At 42.1% G+C, this 20987-nt stretch overlaps 1 protein-coding gene across 15 annotated transcripts in view; it reads right to left on the reverse strand.

Moving 5' to 3' along the window:
* Nucleotides 1-20987, reverse strand: part of DAB1 (DAB adaptor protein 1) — a 478677-nt gene that overhangs the window by 155294 nt on the left and 302396 nt on the right. For 4 of the 15 annotated variants that reach the window (XM_061353378.1, XM_061353374.1, XM_061353365.1 and 1 more), the window contains exon 1: nt 16200-16548. The exons of 7 other annotated variants lie outside the window; for them this stretch is intronic. In XM_061353378.1, coding sequence (XP_061209362.1) covers nt 16200-16284 — 85 coding nt within the window. In that variant the 5' untranslated portion in view covers nt 16285-16548. Of the gene's footprint in view, nt 1-16199; nt 16549-20987 lie in introns of those variants that run through there. 4 more of the 15 variants (XM_061353376.1, XM_061353367.1, XM_061353375.1 and 1 more) reach the window with 3 other exon arrangements.

Consider the following 20987-nt stretch of genomic DNA (forward strand, 5'->3'; position numbering starts at 1 on the left):
AATGTATTTTTCAGTCTTACTCTCTGAAAGAAACCAACACCACAATAAATCAGCCTAAGCAGATGAGTCTAAAGGAAACAAGGCAAAGGTATTTCAAGTATGCAATCACTGGCTCCCAGTAACTCTAAGGGACTTTTTGAAGGTGGGAGCAAAGAGATGAAATGATTTAACTGTAAATTACACAATAATAGGACAATTCTGGAGTATTACCATGCATGTGAGGGCTTATTAAAGATCACGTAGGATTTTTCTAGCCTTACTTCAGGCACCTCCAGGGATACAAATTCTGCAATGCGCTATAGGAGATAAAGAACAACCTGAGATATTAAAAGACGCGGATATAATTCCATGAACTACAAGCTTTCTTTGTAACTCAGATACCTTAAAGTGAACAACACTTCTATCACAGTCCTTCCACTTCATATGTTTTTGATGGATGACATTTCCACTTGCTGGCTTAGCATTTGCGTATATTGAATTCTCTTGGATAATATTACTCCTCTCCAAGAGGAGTATACCTTATTCACATATCTTCCCTATCCCTAAATCCCAACACCCCATCCTAAACTCATTCACCTAAGCAAAATGCTTCAGAAATGTATAGCCATTATACATTCAGAAATGTATAACCATTATGATTTCCCTGAACACAAAAGAGAAAGTTGGAGATACTTGTATATGCTCCTGAAAACTGAAGTCAAAAGTCAATAGTGGTATTATGTGGCAGAAGATACATCCGCCATATTCTTGCTAATGACATACCAATTGCTGTGAAATAAGTCACAGCTGAATCGCCACAAGGTAGTTTGGTAGCATCGCAACTGTGAAAGAAATAAAAGAAGCAAGGCATTCGAATCTGCCCCAGTGCTGTGACTGTACGTACTGCATCCCTCCTCCTGCAGAAGCTCTCAATCACTTTCCAAGTGTGAGAGTTCATCAAGCTGGTGTCATTTTCTCGCACTTCAAATCTTCTTCTCACCAAGACCCAAACACCAGTGCAGTTTAAGTTCTGTTCTCTGCAGTCAACAGGAGTCAACAGGACTCTTGGTATGGAGGACCTCTGCACTCTACACCTCACAGGAGTCATCAGCTGTAACACCTGCTCTCAAAGTACTCAGTGTCACATGTGCTGAGAGAATGCAGGAGGTTTCCCCATGGTTGTTTCAGTTGGATGATCAGACACAGAGTGTGCACAATACACTCTTCCAATGGCCCCTTAAATCTTTGATCTCCAAGGCCACATGTTTCACTGAAAAGGATGAACAATTTCTTTACGATGCTGCTATGAACTGTAACTTTGCTAAATAATCCCTTAAAATAAGTTACCTATTTAAGTTTGTGCTACTGCGAGCTAAAGCAGGACCCTATGATTAAGGTTGCCTGGCACTTCCCACTGTAAGAGTCTCGACTGCTTGCAACTTTGCCAGATTTTTACCTCTTCAGGCTACAATTTTACACTTCTACGCCTGCTTCAGGGTGATTTCTAGGACATAAGAGAAGAGGAATGAGTTGAATCACTTCCAAGATCTAGACTGCAGGAAAACCCTGTGGTTTGACCATGTTAAATAATTATTACGAACTTACATTGAAAAGCTTTCCGAGTTTGAAACCTGGGAGTAAGATTCGATCTTCGCATTATTGATCTGTTTCTCTTGCTAATCCTAAAAGAACCCCCCCAAACCCCAATAGAACCAACAAAAAAAAAAAAAACAACCCAAAACAAATAAACTAAACCAGTACAAAATCACAACCCCCAAACCCAAAATTACGTAAAATAAAAAAAATCAGATTTTACACTTGTCCAGGGATGACTTCTTTATATGAAAGGAGTACACTTTCCTGTACACTATCACACCTCCTGCAGCCTCCAGAAGGAACTAAAATGTGCATGCACATTGCTACAAGCATCCCTGGAAAATGGGCTTCTCCCTATAGTTACTGTTCTGAGCTGAAATTACACAAAACAGTGGAACTGACAGCAAGAGGTTTCTCTTTCCATTACAGCACCCAGCTGTAAAAGCTGTGGAATTTGAATGCAGAAGGTACAAATATCAGACCAGAGAAGAGAGGAAGAGATTTTGATGTGAAGTTTTGTATCACCAGCACCACAAAAGAAGAATTTGTAGCTGCTGTTTAATAATGGAGGAGTTGGGATTTTAGTCTGGGAGTCAAGAGGTAAACTCGGCTTCAGTGAGTAGGAAGATTAGAGTGAATGGAGGTCTGTAAGAGAGGTGCTGCATTCAGATAAGGAGTAAGGATGAAAGGAGAGCTAACTCCAGGAAACTAGGATTAAGAACTAACATGAAGAAAATGCATCTCATTTGCCTCTATTTAGGGCCACAAAAATCACAGCAGAAGCGAATGCCACAGCTTTTCCATTAAATCCAGCGGTGTAACCCTGCCCATAGGCAAGAGAAAAAAATCTGATCTTGATGATGCCCATGGATCTCAACACAGTATGATTCTATATCCCCCCCCCCAAATCAAAACAGCAGTTGTATTTTACTTACTGTGTTAAAAGCAAGGTCACCCAACCATTACTTCTGTGCCTCCTGTTGAATATTGCAAGCTCAATTATTTCAAATACTTAATTTCATTAGACAAATTTTCTAAGATGACATAAATTAGGGCATATGGTTCATAATATTTTCATTTCCTTTCCCTGTAACCCATTTCACTAGTTTTACACTTCATCAATTTAAGCATTATTGCTAATACGTAACATTTGAACTCTGCCACATGAGAAAAAAAGATCTAAATGTCTATTAGAGAGCTATGATGGCCATTTCAGAAAGTAGTGTTACATTTTCTACCTACATTCAGGACACATGAAAGCAATGAAGTCACAAGGAAATGCAGAGCTTACAGGCCTACAGGTTTCTATGCAGAGCAAAAGCTTCCTCACTGCTCACTTGGGTACAAGGAAAACCTGAATCCCTGTCTGTAAGATTTACAGCTACACAACAACAGCATTAAACCAGAGCATGAGAATATTCATTTTACTATTGCATAAAACCAAGGGCAAGTGACATTTTTTATGCTAACCATAACACATTCCTACACACAACTGAGTTAACAATGATACATGAAGATTACCTACTGGCAGGAAGAGCATCTCCGATCAACACCAGAAAAGTTAACTGCTGACATTAGTTGATATCAGAGAAGCTGTTTTCTACCCAAATCTTTGTATGGAAATGTGACAGATCTTTCAAACATCAACAGGTGCCAGAAAATCATGCAAGAACAAAACAAAAAGAAGAAACACATGGAAAAGCTTTCACAAACATGAAAGAGGCTGAAGTCTCCGTTACAATGTGTGTTTATTAATGCATATTACAATGTCATACGCCTGACCTACAATCATTGCAAAGGTTTACAGGGGGGCTATTTTACAAATCTTTGTGAGCATGTGAAATCCACTTCTTAAAAAGACGCAAGATACAACCTGTAGAAGAATTCTTAACACAGGGCAGCAATGTATGAGTGTCTTAAAAGCATCGGTGAGCAAACAAAATCAGCACAAGAGGGGATTCATGCTTACACCTGGTATTTGAATGCTAGAAACATATAAGCCTACAAACAACAAAAAGACTGGGCTCTTGAGAAAAAGAATACATAACATATTCATCTACACATACACATGCTCCTGAAGAACTGGGCCAGCAGATAAAACCTTAGAAAACACCAAAACTAAAGGCATCCCACTACAGCCTATTAACAGACCACTACACTGTTTCACAGCTGTGTGGTTAAGTATACAGTTATTCAGCGACTAGAAAGGGAGGCCTTAGGTAATAACACATTATACCTACAGCAGCAACTGTTTCTTCTCTGTAAAGCGACTCCTTCCTAAGCTGTTCTTCACATTGCATTTGTGAAGTATTATTCGGTACACTGTAACACAGCTTCTAAGGCTATAACAGCCAAATGTAACAGGCTGCTTTAAGTTTAACATGGTAACCTTTGGTATGCCAGGTTGAAGGAGGAAGGGTCAATAAGACTGATTTCTGGGTGCCAAAAGTCAAGCATTCCTCTTCGTAAATACGGTATATTGTTATGAAACTGTAAAACATATTCTGTTAGTGATTCCTACTTTAATAGAAAAGCTTTTATGTATCACATATATTACATATGTAACATACATTAAGATCACTTCCCGAAGCTTTAAAATAGTCTTTAAAGAAGAGAACAAACATCCTTGATTCATCCAGGCAAAACAGGCACATACCACAATCAGGCTCCTATGCTCACAAGCACTCAATTCTCCTGTGCTTAATTCAATGTTCCACAGGTAAGCAGACCTTCTCCCTGCTGAAGTAGTGATTTACACAGTATTTGCTCCTCAGAATGAGTGACCATAACTCCTTTAGCTCCAACCTCTTTCCACAGCAATGCTGACATACTGAGATGCTGCACTGTGATTTATCCATTTCCCTCTCATATCACTGTGCAGAGATGCATTAAGAATCATTAGAAGTTATTACAAGCATCTCATCAAAATGTTACACTAGAATTTTTAATCTAAAGGAAATTTGGTTTTTAAAAAAAGCACTTTGTGAATTCTACAATTTGCAAGGTATTTCAGTCTCCCACGTCTAGTTCTGAAGCTTCTATTACAACAGTAAAGAATATATGCGACAGATTAATACTTAGAAGAGCTTTCTTCTTCCACTTGCATCATCCTTATAAATAGGTCTCCTATTAATTAGCTATTTAATCTCAATATACTGGAAACAGCACAAAAAATACATTGTTCTCCATACTGTTCTGTAACCTATCTGCTTGTCTTCTGCTAAAAGCTTCTCTTGAAAGTGCTATTATTAATTGTCAAGCATTGGAGCTGTTCCTCCAGACATCATCCCCTACACAGGCAGACAAGATTTTCTCCACTTTCTGCAAGGACAAGCTAAAGTACATCTGAACACACAATTCATTCTATTTAGCACTGTGCTGTCCTTAATGCATCCAACGTAGCCAGCTTCTTACAGGAAGCAATTGCTGGAACAATTAGGACTCCCATAAGGACTTAACAAGTCTAATATACACTATATCATCACGTCCGCATCTTATCTCATGCACTGATACTACAAGGTTAAGGATGCAGTCCAACAGAAGCACATCAGCAATGACCAAAACTTCTGTTAACACTCTTCTCTAACTCTAGGCTGAACTTTCTTCCCATTTTATTAATGTGAAAACTTGAGAACTATTACAAACTACTTCTTCATGATTATAACTTTAAGCTGCTCTTCTTACCTTACACCTGCAATATTCATACCTGAAATTGGAGGGAACCCTCAGGAATCCTGGTTCCAGTTTGTTTGCATACAGAACAGTAACCTTACACTGATCTCCAGACTGATTTTTGGAGAAGTAACCATACATACCCTAATTGCTTAGAAACCAACACAATTCCTGGGGGTTTCTTGACGCCTCTTTCTCCTAACAAATCAAAGCCTAGACAGTCTTGGAAAAATCCAGAGTTAGTCTCTCTCATGAAAATATATGTCCACATATGAAAATGAAATACAGTCACTATTATTCACCATAAGAGTACTCCTCTTTAATAAACAGGTAAATTTAAAAATCACTGTGAAGCAGCCAATGATAATACAACATAGTCTATCACAATGAGGACAACAAAACTCAGAGTTAGTCCATTACAGACACTCAAATTGATACTTGTCATAGTTTAACCCCAGCCAGTAACTAAGTACCACGCAGCCACTCAATCACTCACTCACTCCTCTTCCTGCCTCTCCCATCAATAACAATAATAATACAAAAGAGAGGGAGAGGAATAAAACATGAGACAGACAAGTGATGTCCAATGTAATTGTTCACCACACACAAACAGATGCCCAGCCTGTCCCTGAGCAGTGATCTGCTGCTCCCTGCAATCTTCTCCCACTTTATATACTGGGCATTATGTTCTATGGGATGGAATATCCCTTTGGCTAGTTGGGGCCATGTGTTCTGTTTCTGCTCCTGTGTCCCCCTTCACTGGCAGAGCACGAGATGCTGAAAAACCCCTGACTTAGGGTAAGCATTACTGAGCAACAACTAAAACACTGATGTGGTAGCAGCATTGTTCTCAGACTAAACCCAAACCACAGCACTGAACCAACTACTAGAAAGAAATTGACTCTATCCAGCTGAAATCAGGACAATATTATAGCTTCTTATTGTTTATGTGCAAACTATGTACACAGTGCCAGACACAAAGACTGAAATCAACACCATGTTCATCAAGATGATTTATTCTTGTGTTACCAGATCCACAAAACAAATGACATTTACCTGTACTATTTTCCTTCTCTGCACTGTGCCCTTCTTCCCATCTCCACCTAAAAGTTCCATGCAAAAATACTGATTAGCAGAATCAGCCACTCCCAATGTTTCCGGGTCATTTGCAATCTGTTCTTTGAACTAAAGATGCTCTTTGCAATAAAGAACAGAGTTAGTTCCCTACACAGGCTTGAGCAGTATTCTGACATCTGATACATGTGATCCGCTCCCCTGGATTCCTGCTGTCTGGAAAAAGCATGGCAACTAGAGTTCAGTGACTGAGAATAGGATTCTTCTCACCTAAATTTCAGCTGTCAGGACTGGGCATCTTGTAGAAATTAATGAACTAGGCTTCTTCTACAAAGAGCAGTGAGTGACAGAACCATCCCATAGAGAGTCCTCTCTCTGCCATCTCTTCAGCTTATCCAAGAGCCCAACAGAATAAATTATGCAAGAAGGAAACACAAGAAAGGCTACATTCAAAAGGGATAACACAAGTGAGTAACCTGTTGGATCAACAGTCCTGCCACAAAGACTGAAGCTGCAAACAGAGCTCCGTTATGAAAACCACTCGGTGCTCTTTGTCAAGCCAAAACCTGGGAGTGCTGAAGTCTCAGACCTGTTTTGCAGCTCTGGCAGTTATTTTTCCAGTGTTGTTTCACAGCATAAAAAGGATTTCATGTCCTCTCCAGGATCATCCTGCACTGAGATCCAGAAACCAAACCGTGGCACAGTGGGATTCACTTGATAACAATTCTCACTTTTCTCTGAGGATCTGTGTGCACCAAAATCAATTAGCATTTCCTACAAACGTAACATAGCAACAGCGGACAAGCCCTCATTTGATGTAAATCACTGTAGTTCTTCCCATTGGAAAGAACTTTACCAAATTTCATCAGCTGTAACTCTCACACAGTGCTTTTGAATAGCTCGCTCCAGCACTAGGGAGCTAAGGATCATAAAATCTGAGCGCCAGGAACAGTAAGTGGTCAATTCAATTTGTTATCCTCTTTAGGACTTCTCAAAGATTTCATTTCTCTTGTTTACAGAAGGAAGATAAATGGGTCTGAATATATGAAAACCATCACACGGGGATGGTGGGTGGGAAACTGTCCTGAAGCCATAACATGAGATTTAATTACTTCAGAACAAAAGAAACCTACCATAAAACAATCTTTATTAAACTCACTGATGGTTTTTTTACTGTTTTTAAACTTGAGCAAACTGCCAACTCACTGTGTGAAGCAGCACTTCATGTTGATTTGTTTGGTATTAATTATAGTGTAATTAAAAAGGGGGGGGGGTGTCTTTGTCGCAATCAACTCCCAGGTGTACTAGAACAATGAACAGGGGCATTAACATTTTCAGATGACGTTACTGTGGTACACTGGCCAAATATAAAAATGTGTGCACATTTAGGGAAGAAAATCCTTTATTATGTTGAAAAAAGAGGGGGAAAAATATCCATCTACTGGGGAGGCCCTTGACACTAGACTGGATATAAGGGGGAAATTCTTTCCTGTGAGGGTGGTGAGGCACTGGAATGGGTTGCCCAGGGAGGTTGTGAATGCTCCATCCCTGGCAGTGTTCAAGGCCAGGTTGGACAGAGCCTTGGGTGACATGGTTTACTGCGAGGTGTCCCTGCTCATGGCAGGGGGGTTGGAACTTGATGATCTTAAGGTCCTTTCCAACCCGAACTATTCTATGATTCTATATTAGTGGTAGAGCTGCTACAGTTAAGACACGAACACCTAACAGGTCATCTAATCTTGTCATTAAAAGGTTTGAATTTGCTAATATGCCTCAGAGCTTGAAGAAGACTGACATAAAAGGCAGTAACAATAAAACTAACTGGGTATTTTCCTACGTAAAGGAATTAAAAGGAAAATTGAAAGATTAATAAAATATTCACCACGCTCACTGTTGATGAACTAAAGAGCACTGCAGTTTCCTGATTATCTGCTGGACTGCATTAAAGTTTAAAATTATTTTGCTTTTTACCTAATTACTTTTATGCTTGGTTTAATCATGTAGGTGGCTGGAAATTCCAGCCTTGAACTCTGTTGCAGCAATATGCTGAAGTCCAAGTTATCAGTGCACGAGCAGCCCATTACCATTAACTTAAAGAGCTAGTAAAGATCAAGGAAGCAGAATCTCCTGCACCACCACAGCCACAAGCAGAATATATGTTAAAAATTATCTGATTAGTAAAGGCTATACAATGAAACCAAAAAGAGGGTAAAACTGAAACTCTTCATAGATGCTGACTACTTGTTACAATAACCACCATCCTAAAAACACAGAAAGTTTCTCATTCCTCCCATCAATCCTGACAGATTACTGTGAGAGAGAATCAAAGGAAAGGTATGAACCCGATAAGGACACAACTCACATGACCTACTACATGTTAATCTGGCAAAAAAGCACATGCCAACTGAACTATTATGGCCAGTCTCCAGGCAGAGACTGACAGGTCCTGGAAACGCTGTCAGATTACTAACACAGTCTGCTTCTGCATGAGCACTGAACCCTGCAGGCTTGGATCTCTTCATTCAGCCTGGAGAAGAGAAGGCTGCATGGAGACCTCATAGCAGCCTTCCAGTATATGAAGGGGACCTATAAGGATGATGGGGAGGGACTCTTCATTAGGGACTGTAGTGACAGGACAACGGTAACGGGTTAAAACTTAAACAGGGGAAGTTTAGACTGGATATAAAGAAGAAGTTCTTTACTGCAGGTGGTGAGGCACTGGAATAGGTTGCCCAGGAAGGCTGTGAATGCTCCATCCCTGGTGGTATTCAAGGCCAGGTTGGATAGAGCTTTGGGTGACAGGGTTTAGTGGGAAGTTTTCCTGCCCATGGCACAGGGGTTGGAACTGGATGATCTTAAGGTCCTTTCCAACCTTTACTCTATGGTTCTATGATTCTGGCTCGGTCTCAGGAACTATTTGAGACACCTGAATAAATCAAATAAGTTTAAGTGCTCTCTTTCTTTGCTGCTTTAGCACAGTCTATTAAAAGCTGCATCTCAATTAACTAGAACAGAAATGTAACATTTTTCTATGACGTAGAGATCACCCACATTTTCCCCCTCAGTTACTATAAGCATTAAAAAGAAGTGTATAATCCTTAAGGGTGAGAAACAACCAATCTGATGCCTACTATTCTTAAGTAACCAAACCAATCTGTCAGTAGGTTAGAAAAGTTTTACGTAAAAGAAAAAATAAGAAGTGTGTATGGCATTAATTGGATTACCAAGTAATTAAAGTTCTTCATTTTCAAATGGGCATACTTAAAGCCTTCTCATTTCCAAATTCTAAATGTGAAGCTACAAATGTCAATAATCTCATTTAAATATTTCAATCAATTGATGAAATTATTTTTGGTACGTACAACTAAGGCAGCCATATGTTTAAGAAGCTACTTTATGCTGTGCATTAGTGAGTCAACTTTTAACCGACAGCAGTTACACCAACCTATATTTTTAATACACATTATTGTTCAGTATGCTTGGTTTCTCTAGTTATTAAAAATTGTTTTAACTTTTTCATAATTGAAATCATCAGATTGTGGATTTTCTTCCTAGTTAAGTATATTGTGAATCTTAGCCAGAAGACAAAAACCTGTACCAATGTGACACTGTGGGAATTAGGAAAGTATCCATTAAAGAGCCTCTTTCAGTTTCGATTATCATTTACATGGGCTAAGAAGACTATAAAGTGCATTACTCTGTTCCATCTCTTGTGCTGACCACACGCAGCCCAAGGAAAGTGTAACCTCATACAATTTGTTCCACAGCTGGAAAAGAAGTAAAACCTTGCTTATTTGCACAGAGCTAAAACAAGAAGAGTCACCTGGTACCCAGCGACTGTCAAACCTATTAACTCGCTGATCACTCACCAGGTTTAAAGAGGTGTTTATGCTCAGCTCTCCTAAAATGAAAGCGGAGGAGAAAACAATCTGTAACTGGCAAGCCAAAAGGTTTTAAACACTGCATTTTAAAAAAGATACACTTTTAAACGAAAAAAGTGAGTCTTGTCAAAAGAGATTAAGCAAAACCTCTCTGAATGACACTAAGTAAGTGTAAGAGTCCTGCAGCTAGGGTACCTATTCACACTGAAAGCAAAGGACTATTTTCAGGTTGCAATTGCTATGATCTTCAATTTCTGCAGCTCCACAACTGTCCTAAGCTTTCCAAGAATAAAACTGTGCAGGTTTTAAAGGTTCTTTTCCAAAACGTGAACCAACTGATAAGCTTCAGAGTGTATCCTGGGAACTAACACCGACAGACTGATGAGTCCTGATATGTAGAGAATAGCACCAAAAAGGGGATCTGCACATCACAAATTGCTTTAAGAAGCCTGGATAATAATCAACTCCCAATTAGCTTCAAAGCATGCTGGTCCCAACAAATACATTCAGTACCACTTATCATCAGCAACCCTGTGAAGATGAAATGCAGCAATCATCCACAGCAAGGCACACCCACCAATATCCCTATCACACTGCTGATGAAGATATTTATACTGGTTTTTGCTGCAAAATAACGTTTTGGAGAGATTCCAGCTCCATCTTTAGTAATAATGGCAGGACTTTGTACTAGAGGACTCTTGATTACTCTCAGTACCAAACAATGATACACTCACATTCAGGTATGAATAATTCTATCAGCCTTAGTATTGTGTCTTGATTGGCTGCCTTTTCACAAATGTCCTCTAAATGTAATTTTCCAGTAACGACTCACTGAGGAAAAGCATCTCCTAAAACCATAGGGACATCTAAATCCAAAGTTTTTGCAAGACAGCAATATGCCTGCTAAAAGGAAACAAAATGGCAAGCACACATGCATGATAGGATTATTTGATTCAATACAATATAAATTAGGTCAGACTCCTCTTCGGAGAATTCTGTGTCAAGAACTAGGTGGTCCACTAAATTTCTATTCATTTGCCTTCAGGCTTGGGGAATTGCAAAGACTCTCAAGAAACTGATGTTCTTTTATCCACAAGAGTAATCACTATTTTGGGGAGGGGGGTGTAATCCCTCAGTGTGACTGCTTCACAATATCTGTATACCTGAGAAAGGTTTATCATAAGAGGAGCAGCTAATAAATCCTTGCATATATATAACATATACATAGAGAAAATTCAATACAGAAAAAACCAGTGTTTTGTGTACTTAGACATTAAACTACCTATTTTAATTTCTTTTTACATTGTCCATACCTTTAAGAAAAATAAGAATTTGCTCACTCTCATTAAAGCAACAGTAATGGAATGACAGGAGAAGCACTATCCATAGAGAGTGCAAAGGATTACAGGCTAGAAACTGACCTGAGCCTGCTCCCTGGCAGGCCTCTCCTGCTCAGGAACACTGTATTTTTGAAAGCTTATACACAGTTATCATCTGTTCTGATTCTATAAACAGCTAAAGTAAAGCATCACACCTCCAAGGGCTGTAAGGCCACATCAACTACTTCATGTATCCAAGAGGAGGACTGAGTGAAAGCAGGATGTGACAACTTAGCCCTTCAGCAGTCCTGTTGCTCAACTGTGGATGGATTTGGTTAGGACACACAGCTGAGGTCTTGGATAGATGCTTCCCCCACATCTGGGGACATGACAGCCTACAGCTATCCACAGATGGATGACTGGTCATTCCAGGGTATGAGCTTCACTCTTTTCTCAAGAAGCAATATACTGATTAAGAAACAAAAGCTGACAGGTCTCTCTGATCTTATTCTGCAAAGGGGCATGCATCTTGAAAAAGATCCACCACTGAAAATAGGTTGTGCAGACCCCACTGTAACCAGCAAGGCTCATACTGGGAGGTTGTGACAGAGCAAGTGTGTGTGTGACTTAAACACTGAAAATAAAGACACGGTGAGGGGCTTTTCACTACAACCTTTTTCACACAAGTTCTTACAGTGTTTGAAAGGAGCTTTCAATTGTTTTAGCAACAAAAAGAAGAATGCAAAGATCCATATTGCACAGTTAAAGCCCGTGAACGCTGCTCACCACCGTAACACCTGAATATGTGGTTAGAGAGCTGTGTAAGATTAGATACCCAGATGAGGTTGTGCACAGTAACGTGGTAGCCTTCCTGTATCTCACAGTGTTGGGTTGGCTCACTTCTAAGCTGTGACAATTCTGCTGCCTTTAAACAGAAATGGAAGACCGATTCACGGACTAAATTCTTAAACCACAACCATGAAATGCAATTTTACTATAGCTAGATTGGGCAAAACCCAGTGTTAAGGGCAAAATACAGTTGCAGGCTCTCTATGTGACATGTCAAAGTAGGAAAATTAAAATGTTTAAATCTGATTAATTACTTGGTTGAGAATATACACTTTTCATTCCACTGTATCAAAATACTCCTAATAAAACAGTGCAGCAGATAAAGTCAAGCACCCCCTTACAAAGGCTGGCAAATTTGCAGAACAGCACTTGAGGTTCAGATTAGTAAAATCCTAATGAATATCTTCTCTAATACCCATGTAATGCCAAGGAATGCATTTGCAAGTGGTACAATTATAATTAAAAAGAAAGTAAGGAAAAAACCACTGACACAGTTGAAGTCCAGACTGTGATTTTAGCATCTAAGAGTTAAGTGACAGCCTGGAAGAATGAAGATCCTGTTTCAACCCCAAGAAAGGAAGAATTGCAATAGAGATTTCCAATTCTTTCCCAGACGCCTCAATCTTGCACTCTAAGTACCACTATCAAAACACTCAATTTCATCATTTTTTTGCCCCAGACACCAAAACTGTTCTCATGTTTTATCTAATGATTGCTTTATCAGAAGTGCCCTCCTCTTCCTGCACACTGTAGGAGGAGTTGGGTGCTCGGTACATACCCCTCAAAGACTTCCATGAGACTACATACATAAACACTGCTGCTGCACTACACGTTGCAAGGTTTTACACTTCCTTTTGCAAGCCAGCACCTGATATCTTTGCCCTCACTTTCCTATCCATAAGAATAGGACAGCACTTATTTTGACTTATTTTATGTCACAATCCACCAGGCAGGTAAATGTTTTAAAGGCAGAACTGTAAGGATGAAGTCAAAGTAGGCCTGAAGGCAAGCGCTGCTGAAATAATATCAAATAGTCCTGGACATATGAGAGACCAAGTAATAAGGGACTTTTATTCCTAAGTAATTGGCTGAGTAAACATATTGTGATCCAGCAACTCTGATGAATTTTGAAAGAATTCTTGGGCAGTGTTTATAGAACCCAAGTCATTACCTTGACTAAACATTGACTTGGACAGTTAACTTTCACCATCGAGACATTGACTAAATATTGACTGGGAAAGTTAATTTGAACTATAAAGTCTAGAAAATCTTGGTTCTCTTTGCTAGTATTTGCTATCAATTTTAAAGGTAAACACAACTGCAAAAATAGAGGCTCTCCCATCTCTAGCCAATGTTTAACTGGCAACGCGGGCTGTTTATACATCTATGCAGGGGTCTTCCAAAGTGTATTTAACAAACTGTGCCCTGCCCAAAGAACCAAGCAGGCTGACCACTAGGACGTGTTCGTTCTGGTACCTCTCCCATTGAAACCTTAGTAGCACCTACTTCAAGTCTACATCCTCCACTATTAGTGTCACTTCATCATGTGAGGCCACAGGTCAAAGGACATACACGGGGTCTTTCACCAGCTGAGCTAAAAAAAACCAACCCAGCCAACCCAAGAAAAAAGAAAATAAATTTCACTCCTCCCAAGATGAAATCACTGATGTGTGCAGTCACTAAAGTCCCAAAGGTAATACTACAAGAAAACATGATGGTGTCCTCCATCACTGTGCCGAGACACTGTTAAAAGTACAGCAAAGCCATCCATGAAGTACAGTCAAAGATGAGCATCTGTATCAAAACACACCAAACAATAAACCTGAACTTTCAGACAAATGTGAATAGTGTGTTTTAAATGTGTAATGAAACAAAGTGGTAATAACAAAGGAACAGGAATTTTGCTTTTTAGGAAGGTGTTACGTATGTGGCTAAAGAAATAAACAGTGGCCATGAATCCAGTACTAATTCCACCTACAGTTCCATTTCAAGAGTTTCAAAAGTGCCTTTTAGCTCTGTGCCTTAACTCTTTCTTTAATACATCAGCTGCCTTCAGCACACTCAATGAAAAACAGCTTAAGAGCAAATATAAAAGATATAAATCTCAGATACGAGTGGAAATATCAAACTAACCAGTGAAAACTTGCTCTTCCATTATTTCTGAGTACAGTATAAAGGAACAGATTGATTCTGGTGTTATGGGGGGTTAGGGTGGAGAGTGAAAGAACAATAAACAATACAGTCATCATCAGTAGCTTAACACAGCCCTGTGTCTTGCAACGGAAACATACTGTGAAACAGCTTGCGAGATAAGCTTCACCAACGATAAGTAATTTTTATTCCGTTTGAGTGGCTGAAAACAATAAACATGATTAAATGCTTCAGACATGCATTCAGAATTTAGACAAATGGCAAAGAGTTCCAAGGAGTTTGCTTTTAAAAGTACTTTGGGGAAAGACCTAAAAATCAACGTAACCGGTTTGAAATGTACAATAAAACAGAAGTCCATTGGGAAATTAAAAAGTTTCCATTCATCTGCAATCTCCACGACTGTCCAAACCAGAAACAAGCTTTGTTATTTACTGTTCGGATGAACAGCAGACCAAGTTCCCACCTCACTACTTTACCATTCATAGAGGCATTTCGAATGTGCCGGTCAGGAATATGAGCTGCCACGGTGTGAAACACCCTGCAAACCCCAAAAGGCAGCGGTGGCCTTGGCTCCTGGAGAGTTTTCATCCCGGTGGAATCTGTCAGGCTGCCCTGCTCCAGGCTGGCAGCGGTCCCGTGCGCATCTTCCCACGGACGGCAGCCGAGGAGCGATGCATTTTCAACTTTAACCAATGCAAGGGTCTCTGTTAAGCTGATCCTAGCGACGCGGTGGCCGTGCACAAACACAAAAAGCACCCAAACCATTCAGCTCAACACTGGGTTTTGTTTGTTTGTGGGGCTCTTTTCCCAATTAAAGGCGAGCTATGAGAACGCACAGCACCCCGGAACGCAACTCTTCGCTTTACACTCGGTCCTTTCAACGCACACTGGGGGTTCCCGCGGAGGGGCTGGGGCCGAGCACCGAGGAGCTCCCGGCTCGGGGGGGCAGGCTCGGCCCCAAGATCTCCCCCCTCGGCCCGCGGCCCCTCCGCTCCCGGCGCCATTTCCCCTCCGCTCCTCTGCGCGGCGTCTCCCGCCCCTGCTGCACCTTCGCGGGGAAGGCAGCGACGGCGCAGCCGAGGAGCCGGGGGGCCCCCTCCCTGCCCCGGGGGCCGGGCTGCCTCCCTGCACGGCGGCGGGGCCGCCTCCCCCCCGTACCGCCTTGCGGGAAGCGGCCGCAGCCGAAGGTGCAACCGGCGCTTGGGCAGCGGCTGGAACCTCTGACCGCGGAGCGGCTGCACGCCCAGCCCGCGGAGCAGCGCCGGACCCCGGCACTGCTCGGCTCTCACAGCCGGCGGTGGGAATCCCGCGGCCGTGGGTCCCTCTCTCATCTTTTGACTCCAGGGGATGGAGCGTCCGGGCTGAGGGGGGCTGCGAGAAGCCGCCTGTGCCCCGCGGAAAGCCGCGCACCCCGCTCCCCTTCACCCCGGCAAGTTCCAGCGACTCGCTAAATTCAGCCCGTTCTACCCCTCCGGGTGACGGGAACGAAGCGGAGGTAGCGGGGGGAGGACGGGCAACCCAAAACTTCCTCCGGAGAGCAGATGCCTTCCCATGCCTGCTGCGGGTTCCCCATTCCTGGAGGGAGCACCCCGGGGCGCAGCCGCCCGTCCCGCAACACACCCCCCCCGCACCCCCCAGACCCCGGCCGCCGAAGGGAGAAGGGAGCCGGCGCCCTCACCTGCCCCAGCGAGCCCTCTCCTCCTCGCATTCCTCTGCTCCCCATCGTGGGCGCAGCAGCTGATGTTATTCCTTAGGATACACATGGCTCGTCCATGCTGGGAGAGCCGCCTTCCCGCGTCGCCTGCCCTCTCCGGCCCCCGCCAGTGCAGCGCTGAGGCCAGAGGGAGGGGAAAAAGGGAGGTGTGTGGCGGAGGAAAGCTGCTGATGAGGGGTCGGTCTCCTCCTCCTCCTCGTCCTCCTCCTCCTCTCGCAGGGCTGGGGGTCTCGGCGCCGTTGGTGCGGGTGGGCAGGGAGAAGGGGCTGAGGAAGGGGGGCTGGCTGGGCTCCCCCCGCTCCGGGCGGGGCGGAGGGGGGACACACGTCTCGCTCTCTCGCCTCCAGCCTGTCACCCGCCTCCGGGGCAGCCCCGCTGTGAGGGAGCGGGCCCCCGAGGCAGCGGCAGCGCGGCGGGGCCGGTGGAAGGGGCTTCCCTTGCGGAGAGGGGCGAAGGGCGGGCGGGCAGTGAGGGTGGGCGGCCGCCGGCCCCTGCCCACCCGTGCAACCCGGCCATGGTGCCGCCAACGCGGGCCTCCCCTCTCCCCTGGCCGGCCCGACCCCGGTTCGAGCCCCGCCGCCGTCACACCGCTACCGGCGCCGTGTTTTTCTCATGGCTTCTCTCAGTCACCCATGAAAATTTAATGAGGCATTTAGGGCTGTTACCTCTAGAGTCAATGGAGGAAGCGTATTTAGCCTAATGCACTTGCTGCCGAGCCAATAGGTCTACTGCAAGCAGATCAGAAGTCATGGAGACTCCTTTCAACACGAAATTCACGACCCATTAAACTTATTCTGTGATAACAGCTTCTTTACAAACGAAGACCCATAGAAAACAGGCTGTCATGCACTTCCTGAAAGGATTTACATACAGAAGAGAAGTACACCGGCGAGGTTATCGCTATTTCACTAGTGTTATCTCCAATCAAGGCATAAAAGCAGCTCTGCTCTGGCTAACTGAGGTAAATGACTAAAGAAAAGCTTTTTGCAGCTTCCAGACAGATCTGATTCTCCTCCTGGGTCTGAGTGGCAGCATCTCCTTCAGCTGACAGGGAAAAGGGCTCAGACCAGTGCAAAGTACCGGTGCAGATCTGATCATAAATGATGAGTGAGATGTTATGCTGGGCATGCAAGTATCTAACTGCTGATGTGCCCCCTTCGGGGTGACAGACAAGGAGTGATCACCAAGATGTTCACAAGGTAGAAAGACAGGCTATTTTACCTCCAGCTGACAGGCAGGTGATCTGAACCAAAGTGGCAACATGCTTAACAGGGCAGGGAGCGCCCATCCAAGAGCAGAGGGAAAGGCTGAGCAAACAGATTGATTGGAAGCATGCGCAGTGATCCGATAACATTCTCAAGTATTTTCAGTTTCATCTTCCTCAATTATTCTTTCCATAGCACATTATGTATTAAGCATAAAAGATAAAGTCATCTAATAACCTTTATGATGTAAGAAAAGTGCACTCCGAAAGTCATACTGCATTTATAGCAGTAGTTGCTGGAATGGAGACTTTTACTATAGACCTGTTTTCTTCAGCCCCATTATTAGAGAAATAAAAGGGAGGATTATCAATTGAACCTACTTATTCTAACGTGGGTGAAAAATTAAGTTCTTGTAACAAATTTAATCGCTATCAGTGAAAATTCCACTATCTCAAGAAGACAGAGAGCTTAAGGAAAAATTAAAGTAACAGAAGTCACCTTTCTATTAGGAAATAACATACAGCATCCTCAAGATGACACGTGGCTGTGCTTGTCTAGAAATACTACATCCAGTCAGAAGTTGGTGATCCTCAGTTCCCAACAGGCATATGTTTTGCTGGGGAAACAGTAAGTGAACTGCTCTACTCCCTTGCTCATTACCCTTGACAATGAAGTTGCATTTGCCATGATGGTGGCCACGCTGATGTCCTGCAGTTTACGGGAAGGGTGCTAGTGTTGACTAAGAGAAAAGGAACTTTAAGTGTAAACTCCATTCCATTTCCAAAATTTACTGATGCAAGTCACACTTACTTGCTAACAATATTTGGTAAATATAAAAGACAGTTCTAGCTCACAGCCTGTAATATGAATGCAAATGAACTTGTAGTTATACTATGCAATTTTCTACTTTTTTAAACAAAACTATGAAAAGAGAACAGACCTGAAGAGAAATATGAACTGCAGCTCTTCATTGTGTTCCTTCATCACGCAGGAATTGCCATAAGCAATCTGCTCTGGTTTAATGTAATCTTTTTTTTTTAGGTCATAACTGCAACACGAATTCTCACATGAGAACATATACGTGGTCACAGTTCATCCTCTCTAGTGAAAAACGTGACCAAGAAGCAAAGGAGCAAGATATCTGGTTGGATGATTGGCATGGACTTCTTTTGTCTTTAAATGTAAAACTTACTTACATTCGTCATTGCTATGTTCTCCTCTCTGATGGTACTCCAGCATTACAGTTTAACAATTATACATTAAGAACTGTAGGCCAAAGATGTCATTTCCACTAACACTGACCAGCTGGAGGAGCTGAGGATAGGAATCCCAAAAAATAGTTCTCTCAACTGTTACACCAATGTGTTGAACAGCCACCTCTGAAAACAACTGAAGGGGGAGTAGTATCATCTTCTTAGCTCCTGTTTAGATCTGAGCTAATAGAACAAAGATCATCAGCTATTTAAGTGTTCCAGTACACATTAGTTGAGATAGGGGTGAATTCAATGTTACAACCAAGAGTGCTGCATAAATTGGTTAAAGAATTGCCTCAAAATAACATTAAACTATCCACTACTAATACCTGCACAGGTGGAGTTCAAGTAATTTGTTATACTACCCGATTTACAATAAGAACTGCAGTGGGTAATAAACCACTGTAATAAGTATCCCACGGAGCAAAAATGTTTATCTGGAAATAGATAATTTGCAGGATAATTATTGACAGTGAATTCACTGATAATTCACAGTCAAGTTTTCTGGCTCCCTAGGAAAAGGGTACTCAAAAACCTTCCCAGCTAATCAGCACCATCTAACCCCAGTTAGGCATACAACCTAAGAATGGAGCTCATTTCCATTCAGAGCATACCCAGATGAGGACCATTTGCTGAAAGGGGGATCTCCAGAGCTTCCCTTCCTAAAATCTGCTCTGGTGATGCAAAATGTTAGTGTTCTATTGCCCAAGGAGAATAAAGTTTTCTTTAATCCCCTTGTTTTTTCCAGCTCCAAGCCTATGTGTTTCTCCTGTGAAATGCTAAGACAGCATGCATGCTGTAGAGCTGGTATCACACTGTGTCAGTGGTAAATCACCAGGCCATAAACCCTGTAAGGTTACTGTCAGTGCACGAGTGTAACATCCATTAGTATTAATGAGAACAGGACGTTCTCTGGGATGGAAAACAGCTCTTATTTTCATTAAACTAATTCATGTATCACAAGCTGTGCTGATTATACAGAGCTACCAAACAATATTACAGAGAAACTTTGAAAGGTGTTTGAGAAGGAGCTTTAGGTGCTGCTTTCAAAGAACCTAGAAGTGAAAGATGTGTGTTACATTTTACTTGATTCAAGTGTGATCAAGAGCATTCAAATATTTGAAAAGAGAATCAGCCATTATTTCTCCTATTAACAGCTTACTAAAATACAGAACAATGTGCAGACCCATCCCTTGCCAAGTGAGCTCTGAAAATGACAGCTTCCTCACAAAACCACTCTTTCACATTTACTGATCTATATTGTAGCCCACAGCAGGATCATCTTGATCACTCTGGAGATACTCTACGGGAATAGTTCCTCACACAATAGTGATTTCAGTTTAATAAGTTCCTCTAAGGCAATTAGGCGCTGACTGAAAATAATACCTGCTGCATTATCAGTAGCTATGGTAGCCCCTCTCTTACCATTGTAGCCACATCGTTAGCTCCTTGGCCATTCAGCAGAAGAATTAATCATGATTTAGTATTCATCTTCTGTTTTCTCAAATGGAAAGAAAGCTAGCTCTCTCATTCCAGTAAAAATAGGGATATTTTCTTAAAGATACCTAACTCAGCTAATAGGTGACTGACCAAAGTATGTTGCTGAACACTGCTTTTAACCATGTGTAGAAAAATTGTGGTGATCCTTCATGGAAAATGAGAGGCCACTCTATCTGCTGCCTTTGACACGTCAGGAAGAGGTAATGGTGATTCTTGACCACACAGTGTGATCTGGTGAAATGTATTAAGCTGCAAAGTCACTGATGTCTTTTAAAAGCCACACATGGAAACACTAAAAATGAAACTAAGTCTTAGAAAGTTCCAGAGACTCATCACTGGTTTCTAAATATGGAGCTTCTATTATTGCTAGTATTACTAGTATTCTAGTATTATGGCTTGGTTACAAAAGGAACTCTTCCTTCCACACATCTCAACAAAGACTGCATGATTACACATGCAAAAAGGATTCAGGAGCTTGGCTTAAATCCACCACTGACTAGCTGTGTGACCCTGGATAAGTCAATCTGTATTTTTTATGTCCATATTTATCACACCTATTTCATGGGCCTACTATGAGGCTTACTCCACTAATATTTGGAAAGACCACAGACACAGGCAAGGACGTACATAAACACTAACTATACATGTGACCATTCATTCTATATTGAGTTCCAGGAGGAAAAACAGAAACAGGATCTTATTGTGGTATCTGCTAGCTCCTGTAATTCTCCATCACACATTCAAAACATTACTGAGCTAACCTTAATGCAAACCCTTTCCTCAACTGCAAATAA

This window comes from Neopsephotus bourkii, unplaced genomic scaffold, assembly GCF_033783945.1.
Source record: "Neopsephotus bourkii isolate Nb327-2 ecotype Australia unplaced genomic scaffold, CSIRO-AGI_Nbou_v1 NB_673, whole genome shotgun sequence".
In the NCBI taxonomy this organism is placed as follows: Eukaryota; Metazoa; Chordata; class Aves; order Psittaciformes; family Psittacidae; genus Neopsephotus; species Neopsephotus bourkii.